This window comes from Ischnura elegans, chromosome 10, assembly GCF_921293095.1.
Source record: "Ischnura elegans chromosome 10, ioIscEleg1.1, whole genome shotgun sequence".
NCBI lineage: Eukaryota > Metazoa > Arthropoda > Insecta > Odonata > Coenagrionidae > Ischnura > Ischnura elegans.
Genome location: NC_060255.1, coordinates 65,847,960 through 65,860,538, shown reverse-complemented (window position 1 = coordinate 65,860,538; position 12,579 = coordinate 65,847,960). Strand labels below are relative to the sequence as shown.

The window sequence follows — 12,579 nt, the reverse complement described above, 5'->3', positions numbered from 1 at the left end:
CTGCTTAAGGAATATGCAAAATATTTCAGACTGAATTTACTTCTTTTCTTAATTTGTATAAAACTGCATTTTTCATCAGTCTTTATCAATGAAATTAGACAAAGGCTTGCTGGAGTGAATAAACCTGCTTCTGATTTGGTCTTTTTATAATTTCAATATCCCCTATTGCCAAGAAAACTACAAATTTTATTGTCTGGTTCCACCACTCATTCCTTTTTTAATTATTTATTTTTTTTACTTTGAGATTTTAAGAAGAAAAATCACTTATTAATTTTTAAAACAGAAAAAAATCCCTTTTTTCTTATTAAAATTGAGTATAACCTAGAAATATTATACATAACAAAGACATGTTATAATATATTCACACATACATATTACATTTAAGCATATCTATAGCAATGAAGGTGATTGCAGGTATGGATGGAGGTGCTATACCACAGGAGAAAAATGAAGACCAGGTCAACAGACAAGCTCCAAAGAGAATGAGTTAAAAAGAGAAATTCATGCAAAAGTAAGACGTATACACATCACCTCACATGTGTAGAAGCTACATCTTCAAGCTAACACAATGAAAGTAGACTTAAGCATAAGATGAGTTCATTTGGTACATTCATTCGTTAATTTAACACATAAATACAATAAAATCTTTCCGACTCATGAGCTTTGAAACCAATTCTGAAAAAGATTCTTAAGTGTAAAACACATCGAAAAAAAATTATGAGGAGTAAGCATTTGAACACAGTTCAATATCAGAGTGGCCTTTAATTTAACTTGATATATTTTCTAGCAGATAATTTCAAATATGGTGTCTAGCTTAGGAGCCTTTATGCATATGTCACTTTCTTGGCATATGGGAGTAAGGGGAATATGATGGCTTCCTGGCGATCATTATATGTACGTATAGAGAGGATTATATGTACTGAGTTCAAATCCTTAGAGCACACTTCGGACATTTTCAACATTTCAGGGGGCCCAGGGGAAGGAAACTCACCCCCCTTGAATGTTTGCAAACCAGCAGAAATCACAAGCCAGTGCCTGAGTTTGGGGCAAGCTCTACCCTCAAATATACTGAGCAACCATCGTGTAGCAGTACTGTGTGAGTTCACGGGAATTTAAAAAATTGTACTCTAGTAGTTAAAATTTTGGACCCACCAAAAAGGCTATGATGATGTCATAAAATATACATGACTGCCAGATTCTAAAATTGACCAGATTTTAACATATCATTAATGTTAATGGCAACAGGAAATGTACGTAGGTAACATTCTTAAATGGCAGAGGCCTTTTCATCCTCCCTTAGAAATTATAAAAGTATCAAATTCCACTTAAAATGGAAAGCCAAATGCAATAAACAATATGACTAGAGTGTGTCTATGAACTTAGATGGCAGAAATGCTTTCACATTTATGTTTATTGAGTCAAAGAATAAACCAATTTGTACTTGGAAAAGCATCTTCAGAGGAAAATAAATACACAAACAAATATCCCTTTTTCATCAGTAGCTTGATGAGGGCTGCGCGATTTTTTCACCAAAATCACAATCAAGATTCACATCTGGGCAATTCTTCATGAATGATTCACACCCAGCTTTCGTCACACGTGTCCTCCGAACGTCTAAGTACCGGAGCCCTGTACGCTTTTTCAAAGCATTGAGAGATGCATCCGTGATGCCTGACCCGCTTCCTGCCAGGACTAAATGCTCTAGGGCCGGTAAACCATCGATTCCGAGGGAAAAAATGCCCTCATCGGTGACAGCGTTACCGTGACTGTCATCCAGTTCTACCAGCTCATTGAAATAACCATGTTGCGCCTGCTGGACACGAACGCCTGATCTAAGATCGACTTGTATCACGAGGGCATTCATTGGATGGCCTTCTTCCCCATAACGAGCCCTCTTCCTCTCCATCGGGCGAACTCGATGGAATTTCTTACGTTTCCTTCCCCCCAGGGTACCATTGTTACATTGCGTACCGCTGGATGTCTCGCCACTGCCCCTTGCAGCACTCTTCTGAGGTTTTTCCTCATCCTCTGAATCACTCGAATTCACTTGCTTCTTCACGTACTTCACCTGCCTTCCAAGGATAATCTTTTTGATGGTTGCGTTTCGCTTGAAGCTGAGCAGGTCCGAGTCACCAAACTGAGTGTCCCGCAGATCAATTTCTTCGATCACAGGGAACCCCAAGCAAGCTGCTAGAGAAATGTAGGCCACGCAGTTCCCGAGATTTGGGCAGCTGTCCAACAGCAGAGTTCTGGGATTGAAAAAACAAACACATTTTATCAAATACAGGAATATATCTTACACCTACGTCTTCAATTTATTTCAAGCGTTTGTCAGTAAAAGAGAAAATTAGTTTTTTTTCAATGTTTTGCCAATTACACTTTTTTTTTATAATCAAAACTTGGACCTCAATAATGAAACAAGATAAAATTCAGCCATTTAAATGCGATGGTGGTTGGCGTAACATGGTGAAACTCCTTCATGATGCACAAAGGTTAAGAAAAGACTTCACTGTTTCACAAAATAAAATATTTTGTCTTTTCTTAACCTTTGTGCATCAGCCATTTAGCACTTGAAAAATATTACCATGTGTTTCATCATTAATGAAATGGTCAATTTTTCTCTCTGAGTTCCATCATTAAGTTCCAAACTACGAGGATGAAATTATAGCTGTCAATGCTATTAGTACTGGGTCATTCCATGTCAGTTCACCCAGGCATGGCACCCACCGACTCAGATATTTATGAAATTTTTATCACTAGCTACTATCACCTATCTAATGACCCATGTAAAATATTTCCTCTCTCACTCTCATAGTTTGCAAGATATGAGGAGTCAAAGTTTGAAATGTTTGCTCAGAAGTGGCGCTAGTGGGAGTCAAATTCCAGAGTGCAGGGCACAGGGTAAAAAGTCATAACTCAGAAACCACATAATATATTTGAATGAAATTTTGACCCCTTGTCTATCCAAGTGCATAGCTTCCTTAGTAATGTCTTTTATTCCCCTTGCATTGTTATGTTAGCCAAAATGATGTCAACAGTTGTTAATTAACCGATTTTTTTAGCTCAAAAACATTACTTCATATTTTCAGAATTATCACCAAAAGGCAGAGCAGTTAACTCATCCAATTTTTTTTTTAATTGAAGGTTAATATGTGCTCCAATATACTGTGAAATAAAAATGGTGGTGTTTTGACTGCCACTATGAGTATTTCAGGTTTTACTTTTTTTTCTGCCCCCGTGAGAGGGATTTTGGACACGTACTGTAAGACAATAAGTATAAGTGTATCCATACCTTCATGAGGATATATTTGAAATATTGGTCAGTAAATCTAAGACCAAAAATGTAGTCTAGTGAATGTGGCTCTTGTTCATACAATTTTTTTAATAACAATACTTGGCTTGTGGCAGCTGAGGGGAAAAGAGTCAAAATGGCTCAGAAATGTGAAATGATGCTTTTTCCTGGAATTTACCCATTTTTCAAGTGTTTAGCATACGGACAAATTGGTATCAACATACATTAGACTCTTACTGTGCATTAAGAGGATAAATTTAAATACTAATTTAAATAAAATTATTTAAATAATACACTTCAATGTGTTGAAGGCATCTCCCGAACATCTCTGGAGGCTCTCTCTGGCAACTAAATGCTTTACAGTACCACCAATTCCATCACATGGGGATTTTACATGGCTTGTAGCAAAGAATGTCCATGATGCCATTAAAGAGAAATCCTGGTAATGCTTGCAAAGATTGAGAAATTTTTTGCAGTTCTTGTACCGTCCTGCAGAACCATAACTAAAGTAACTAAATTTTTTGACTAACGTAAAATTTTCCTTCACAAAGCAAAATATTATTCTTTGGGTTTCATAAACAAAAGCTATATCATGCTCCAAATCATCTGACAAGATGCATAAACTGGAAATAATAAGCTGTTTAGTCAGGTGATCTCGAGTATAAATCACAACAGGGTGTACCGTACAACTATCACTTGTCCAATGATACCCTTGTGCCTCATCTTAGATAACATATGAGTAGTTCTCATAGAGTCAAGGAGAACAACTGCTTCAAGGGGTCCAAGATTTTCTTTCATTTGCTTAAGGTAGTTTGCCTGTACCTTCGTAATAAATGAATGGGGCACCAGTTTCTCCACTCATTCAATTAAAGTTAATCGGTACTCATCAAATGTTGCAGTGAAGTTCACCAGTTGAGATCTGTCACTGGAAACCCACTGACTGTATGAAACTTCATCTCTGGGGTCACATTCTTCAAAATTTTTCAGCAGTAAGCTTTTCAATTTTTCACGTGAAGGACACTGAGAGCAATGTCGCAGTATACAGTCCATTTTGGACCTAGGTTGCAGAATTTAGAAAAGCCAATTTTAATTCTGGGGAAGTCAAATTTAAAAGTGGAATACAATTCCTTCAAGTTAGCAAGTAATAATCTCTTCTGAACATGTACATTTTTGGAGATACTAATGGAATCTTTCTTTCCAGGCATCATTCTGGAGTACTCATCACTTTTATAGAAAGTCCTAACTAATTGTAATGTTTTATATTTGCCTTCCCTTTTCTCAATTCAGGAGCAGCCAATTTTCCATTGTCTCTGAAAAGTTCTCTTGCTTGGCAGGTAGTGTACTCACTCACATGAAACTCTTCCATTACTTTCTTCCTGCTCCATGAAGTTGGTACCAATGATAACAGATGTACCTTTCCTTGATGAGTGCTTGATGTGTCAACTTTTTGTTTGATTAAGTCTATGAGCACATCCATATCATGAACTTTCTGAAGTAGTTCTTTTGGCAGTTTTGGGTCATCCTTTCGTGAGATAATTCTTTATCAAGAACTCTTTTAACTTTCCTTTTAAAATTACTGCATGCTGACTCTACTTTCCTTTTAGCGTAGGTTGACCTTCTGTGAGATGATATGCCATGAAATTTTAAAGGTGACTCCTCTCTATCTAGCAGCGTTCTGTCACGTAGCTCAGTTGATTTTTCTTGGGATACTTTTGTTTCAAAATTCAAAATACTATCATTGCTGTCACTATCTACTTCTTCAACATCAGAAAGCTCATTTCCAAACCTGGAGTGTTTCTGTACTTCCTCCCTACATGGTTGGCATATTTTCATTCCTGGCACTAATTTCCAAAGAGTTGGGATTTTACAGGCCTTTTCTGCAAATTCAAGACTTACATTTCTCAGTGATTTTGATATTTTCTTCTTGTGGCTGTTAAAAGGATCAAGACAATATATTTGGTAGGTTTCATACTTTTTCAAATAGTATATTCTGTGATGTTTGCAGACATTGGATAGGACTTCCCCGGGTACACCACTTCTGAGAGATAACAGCTGTTTTTCAAGTATACTCATGATCTCAATTTTGTTCAGTTGCACCACTGGTGTGTAGGTTTTTTTGAGGCAATCAGATGCAGTTACTTTTCCAATGCTGCACAGTTAAATAATTTGCTCATTTTGAAGCATAGTGGAGACACTAACCTTTTTTAATGTTGAAGTTCACAATGAGCAGCTTCGCCTAACTCAGCGGTTCCCAAACTGGGGGTCGCGAGATGAATACGAATAATAAAGTGAACTATGTACTTAAACTTAGACAACCATTTTTAGGGGGTCGCGGCTAAAACGTATGGGCTAAAATGGGTCGCAGAAAGAAAAAGTTTGGGAACCGCTGGCCTAACTCATAGCACACACAATTAATGTACAGGTAAAAATACACGGATCATAGACACAGAATAAACTTGGACACCCATGGAGCATCTACACACAAGAAGATTTGGCAGAAGACTAAAAGTGGTACCCTAGAATCTATTTTAATTTATCATGCCCTCACTGTGATACATTGTAACATTTTATTCTTCCAAATGTAGAGGTTGCACTTAATTCTCTTATACCTTGGGGAGATGGAATAACACTGAAAAGTGAGGGTGAATAGGTGGGATTGTATTACCTTCTCAAGTTTGTCATGTAATACAATCATATGTGAGGCAGGGGAGAAAACAATGTGGCACATAATGTCAGCATTATCTCTCCCAGTGAAATAGAAATTTAATACTCCAGTTGCCATCAAGGAATGTGGATATTGGTGACAACCTGCTGCATATCTATAAGTAATACCATTTGCTCTGCCAGCTCTTCCATCACCAAGGGTTTGGAAGACCGTACTTCTTCTGTGAAAGTGAGGCTAACTTTGTACAACTCCAGTTCAGCGGGACTCATTTAATCACTTTTTCACAGATCTTAACAAACTTGAACATTGCATGTGCTTATGATGACCACTGGTTTTTTGGATTAGTGATTTCTAACCACGAGGAAGAACATGATGTGAAAGTGAAATTTATGCACCCATATGGAAAATCCCCATGTGATGGAATTGGTGGTACTGTAAAGCATTTAGTTGCCAGAGAGAGCCTCCAGAGATGTTCGGGAGATGCCTTCAACACATTGAAGTGTATTATTTAAATAATTTTATTTAAATTAGTATTTAAATTTATCCTCTTAATGCACAGTAAGAGTCTAATGTATGTTGATACCAATTTGTCCGTATGCTAAACACTTGAAAAATGGGTAAATTCCAGGAAAAAGCATCATTTCACATTTCTGAGCCATTTTGACTCTTTTCCCCTCAGCTGCCACAAGCCAAGTATTGTTATTAAAAAAATTGTATGAACAAGAGCCACATTCACTAGACTACATTTTTGGTCTTAGATTTACTGACCAATATTTCAAATATATCCTCATGAAGGTATGGATACACTTATACTTATTGTCTTACAGTACGTGTCCAAAATCCCTCTCACGGGGGCAGAAAAAAAAGTAAAACCTGAAATACTCATAGTGGCAGTCAAAACACCACCATTTTTATTTCACAGTATATTGGAGCACATATTAACCTTCAATTAAAAAAAAAATTGGATGAGTTAACTGCTCTGCCTTTTGGTGTTAATTCTGAAAATATGAAGTAATGTTTTTGAGCTAAAAAAATCGGTTAATTAACAACTGTTGACATCATTTTGGCTAACATAACAATGCAAGGGGAATAAAAGACATTACTAAGGAAGCTATGCACTTGGATAGACAAGGGGTCAAAATTTCATTCAAATATATTATGTGGTTTCTGAGTTATGACTTTTTACCCTGTGCCCTGCACTCTGGAATTTGACTCCCACTAGCGCCACTTCTGAGCAAACATCTCAAACTTTGACTCCTCATATCTTGCAAACTATGAGAGTGAGAGAGGAAATATTTTACATGGGTCATTAGATAGGTGATAGTAGCTAGTGACAAAAATTTCATAAAAATCCGAGGCGGTGGGTGTCATTTTGAAAATTTCTGGGTGATTTGACGTGGAATGACCCACTATTTTATTGACTAAAGGGAAATTAACCCTTTCCCTACTAATGATGAAAATATGCAGCAGGACGTTTCTTGACCCTGGTGACGACCGCGGTCATTCAATCGCTCATTCAGTCAGTTTACAAAATAAATATTTGTGCCTTTCTCACAAAATATAAACTAAGAATGGAATTCTTTGTCTTTTGAGCAGCGTTTACAATTTTTAAACGAAATTCTACGATAAGCATAAGCTTATATCTCGATTTCAGAATAGACATCAACATGGAAATCGTTGCTGCATTAAATGCGTTAATATCGACGGTAGAGCTTCGTTCAAAATTTGACAATTCTCAGAATAAAACGAGGAATTCAATTCGAAGTCTACAATTTATGTTTAAGCAACAATTATCCATATAGCTAATAGGGTGGTTTCCTATTATTTTTTTATTGCCTAAATCGAAAGATTATTACTCGAAAGAGTATGTATTTCACGCTTTTAGATTTTTAAATGACGATATCTATTTTTTGCGATTAAATGAAAAGTGAAAATTTTCAAGCGCGTGAAAACACGACGCTTAAGTATGAATGCCGGGAAGTCTCTCTGCGTGACGTATTTCTGGTTCCCGTTGCCGCCCTGCGAGGTGACCTTGAGGCGAGGCTTAGTGCTGATACGACGCAGGCTGCTAGCGGGTAGCCTAGTACCCTGCTGGCTGGTAGCGCTTGGCTTAAATAAGGATTATTAATGACTTATCAAAAGAGGAAAACTTTCCGACCTTAGCCAGTTTTAATAAGTGATTGTTAAGACATGTTTCCCTGAGCTCTGCGCCTCATGCATGCATTGGTAACCTCAGATGATGTATAACTCCTATCTTCTCCTATAGAAACTAGGTCCCTGTGACGTCACGTGGAGTGGCATCGCATGGGTGCCAATCTGGCCCTTTTCAAATGAGGATAAAAATGGACCATTGCCATTCGTCTAACCCGGTATTTCTAAAACAAAATAATTTGTATATTATGAATACACTAATGGTGGGTAACGAATCGCAATCAATGCCTTTCGTTTTCTTTGATGAAGGAAACCACCCTATTCATGTAAAGAAAACATGATTGACCGCGAACCAATGCCGCTGTTAGGGTTATAAACTCCGAAAGGAGGGAGCCCAACTACCCTTGGAGACCGAGATAATGTGGAGTCCCTGCTAGGAAGGGTTGAAAAAGGTTGTTGCTGAGAGTGCGTGATAATCAGCAAGACCCTTCTAAATGAATATCCTGCAAAAATGCTCCGTACGGAGTGCACGGAAGAATCTCTTGGGGCTCAGTACAGCAGTCATGCTAAGGCGAGAACTCCACCGTCTTGAAAGGGTTAAAAACATGCCTATAAACCAGAGGTAAAATACATTAATTAAAAATTAAAAAATGTATGCAGCCTGAATCATTTTTCTTTCCCGCTGGAGCAATAGCTCCAGTGATATCTCCAATGATAGTGGAAAAATGAACGATTCATACGATAATTTCCATGATGACTCAAGGGATAGGAATCCCATTACTTTATCCATTGCTGAAACCATCACTGAAATCGTCTTTCAGCCAATCATAATGCTGGGTCACTAACTGTGATTGTAACACCACGCTTAGCTTTTAATTGAATGACAGTTGTAAATGCGGAAAGCAACGCAAAAAGGTGATGGAAAAAGGGACGGCAGAATGACTATGTGATTCAGAAAATGATGGGTCGCGTGGTCACTTTTTTTGTCACTGAAAAGCTATTGCTAGAGTATCATTCTGAGTACTGATAGCTTCAGAAACAGCTATTCAGGGACCAAAAAAAAAAAGATAGCTCCAAATTTTATGAATCACTTAGTCATTTCACCCTCCCTTATTCCATTTAAAGCAAAATTTGGAGTTTTAATCACTGTTAGCGGCTGTACATTCCTTCTGGCTGAAAGATGGTCAGACGAAATGATGGTTTCAGCAAGGGAAAAATGGAGGGGCTGAGTGATGGAAAAAGTGACGGGATTTTGTATCCCTAAAACCATTGCATATAATGATAGCATGAAATGATCATTTTTCCACTATCAGTGGAACTATCACTCCAAAAGGATGGAAAAAAACGATTCTGAGATTCAAGCATAATCCTCCTGTGGATAGATCACTCCCCACCTCCATCCTATGTAATGGTAAAATTACTAATTTTCCTGGAACATGGATAACTGTATGCCTTTGTAAAGATCTGCAGATGACTATTAGGATCCCAGCAGATAGTCATATGATTCTTCTCCACTGAAAACAAGTCTTCCACAGAGTGCCTCATAATTTAAATATGATATACTCTCAGGTTTGGACTTTTTGACTTCAAAAATGGTCAATAAATCTCTACAGTTCACATGTTAATAATTACAAGGCATTGAGAGACACTGAAGTATTGAATAAACTCCTGCAGTTCATTAGTTTTATCATTTATTTTGTTCTCGGCAATTCCAAGTCATGCACGTTAAAAAAATAATGCTGAATGGATTCTTCAATAAAACTAAGCCAAAAAAATTCTCATGATAAAAAAGTCGATACATTCAAGATTTAGAATTGCTTTGACTAATCTTTAAAATGCATGCAATGGGTAGGCTTACCTCAGTTTATTAAACTTGGAGATGGCCATAAAACAGTGAGATTCCACCCAGGAGCAACAACCAATGTCGAGGCACTCTAAATTGGGCAATTTTACAGACAATCCATACAAAGGACCATGTTTTCCTGGAGTCTTCGATAAAAGGCGAGACCCTCGAAGACTGAGCCTGGTAACTGACTCCCACATAGGGAGTATCGGAGGAGCATAGTAAAATAATCTCAAATACTGCAACTGGAGTGTGTGCAAACCTGGACAGAGCTGAGAAAATGGGCTAAGCAAGTGAAGCCGCAACCATTTCTTGTCAATGTTATGCTTGACATCTTTAAGCAGCTTAGGGAAATCTTCTAAAGGGTACACAGGCGATTCACCGTTTTCCACCACTGATTCGGAGGTTTTATTTTCCATTGAAAAGCTTCCCTCAATATTATACTTGACATCGACAAAATCATCATCAGACGATGAAGAAGAATCACAGCCTGAAGATCCAGAACTCCGAGCAGTCCTCCGAGGGAACTTTTTTCTGTTCGTTTTCCCAGTGATAGTGATTGAACGAGTGTGACTACCGATACTGCACATATTTTCATGAAGAAAAAGGAATGGCGCAGACAAGGCATCGGCCTTGTAGTTAATGCTATTCCAAAGGGATTTATCTGATGTTACTCTTTGTAACCTGGAGCATGTACTGAAAAAAAATTCACATAAATTATTAACTTGAGCTTCCAAACACGCGATCTTAATTTCTCTCCACAAAAGCATTAGCCTCTATTAAATCATTGGAGGTTATTTCAGAGCTTTCAAACAGTTCATTCATTATTTATTTTAGCAAAAATTTCAGTTTTCAGAGATAAAAGCTAGTAAATTACAAAAGATGACACGGCGGAAACCAAACAACCTTCCGAGAGAAAAATCAATACTTCATTTTTCTGAGCATTGGATATAAACAAAGATTTCTCAGTGAATCTACGATTTTGGTCAGCTACTTAATATATAGTCAGAATGAAAGTACTCACCGACCAAGGGACAATAAGTCGTTACTTTTGAGATATGACAGTATGTGAAGCAGAACATCGTCTGAGAGATTCATCAAACTAATAACAAATTTTCCATCATCTGTAGAAGTCGAGTTTTCACAAATCGTAGCCATATCTTAAGCCAAGCTTTCACAGTTTCAACACAACAAATAACGATAGAGAAGACAACAAACCGGATATATCACACTAATGTTGCCGTGCACGACGAACACTCTCGTCATGATTTTCACTTAGTTTCACAACCATCAAAGCACTTACAACTGACTAAGAGCAGGTTGGCAGACTGCAGATAATATAAAGATTGGTAATACGATAGCTATGTACTTCAGAAGTAATCTCCTACTTCATAGTAAAACTTGTGAACGATCAAAACAAACAACAATAAAGCAGCCATACCAAAATTGCGGATTACGATACTCTTTTCTCAAGGAGCTTGCCGAGATCGACGCGAGCACAGAGTGGCGCGAGCGTAGTAGCAGTGGGAGTGGAGGGATATACAAAACGGGATTCATATGTGAGATAAAAGAGTAATTCTTAATCAGAACTTTGAGGTGATTCAGGTAGAATTTTATTATCAATAACCGTTAACTGATTTTCCTTATCGGAATTTTTATGTTGCACCTTTTCATGGCCATTAATATTATTTCCTTAACAGGCTCATGTTCAAGATCATGTCATGGTGAAGAGGCTTGGCGGCTCGAATGACCCCTAGAGATGCACCGGCGGGGTGATTCTCATTTACTTCCGGTAGGGCCACCCATGCTAGATAAGGCTAAGGGTATAGGAGCTGGACGAAAAATATTCTATGCACAGATCATGGTCCTTGAGAGCACACACAAAATTGTAGGCATATAAAATTTGTCTATTTCGAGTCTACAGGTAACTTAACCGATGGAAGTTCGATGTAGACCATGAATATACACGATGTATACTACCATTGCATGATTGTATATGTTACAGGCAAGTATTTTTTACGAGAGGTATTTCAAAAGTGTGAAGTGATAGTAGTGGACATCTTGGAACAATTGGTCACTCATTTTGAATAGGGTGGTTTCCTATTATTTTTTTACTGCCTAAATCGAAAGATTATTACTCCTGGAGTACGTATTTCACGCTTTTAGTTTTTATATGACGATATCTATTTTTTTCGATTAAATGAAAAGTGATAATTTTCAAGTGCGTGAAAATGCGACGGGTAAGTATGAATGCCGGGAAAAACTCAGCGTGACGTCTTTCTTCTTCACGGTGCCGCAAGTTGAGGTGAACTTGGGGCGAGGCTCTGAGCATTGATGCGATGCAGGATGCTGGCAGGTAGCTGAGTACAATGCTTGCTGGTAGCGCTTGGCTTAAATAAGGATTATTAATGCCTTATCAAACGAAGAAAACTTTCCGACCTTAGCCAGTTTTAATAGGTGATTATTAAGACATGTTTCCCTGAGCTCTGCGCCTCATGCATGCATTGGTAACCTCAGACGATGTAAAAATCCTATCCTCTCGTGTAGAAACTAGGTCCCTGTGACGTCACGTGGAGTGGCATCGCATGGGTGCCAATCTGGCCTTTTTCAAATGAGGATAAAATTGAC

The 12,579-nt window shown here is 37.8% G+C and overlaps 1 protein-coding gene across 1 annotated transcript; it reads right to left on the bottom strand.

The window, feature by feature from the left end:
* Positions 1–310: 310 nt before the first annotated feature.
* Positions 311–11,397, bottom strand: LOC124166805. The gene is made up of 3 exons (XM_046544497.1): positions 10,976–11,397; positions 9,967–10,647; positions 311–2,249 (listed from the first exon to the last, which is right to left on the bottom strand). The coding sequence occupies exons 1-3, from the start codon at positions 11,107–11,109 to the stop codon at positions 1,496–1,498; spliced, it is 1,569 nt and encodes a 522-aa protein (XP_046400453.1). The 5' UTR covers positions 11,110–11,397; the 3' UTR covers positions 311–1,495.
* Between the last annotated feature and the right edge of the window lie 1,182 nt (positions 11,398–12,579).

Bases quoted from the DNA above. Each gene is read 5' to 3' on its own strand.
- LOC124166805 (XM_046544497.1), bottom strand. From the start codon at position 11,109: ATGGCTACGATTTGTGAAAACTCGACTTCTACAGATGATGGAAAATTT. The intron at 10,648-10,975 runs GTGAGTACTTTC...ATTTTTTTTCAG, and splicing joins GACTTATTGTCCCTTGGTCG to TACATGCTCCAGGTTACAAA. The intron at 2,250-9,966 runs GTAAGCCTACCC...TTTCAATCCCAG, and splicing joins TCCAAGTTTAATAAACTGAG to AACTCTGCTGTTGGACAGCT.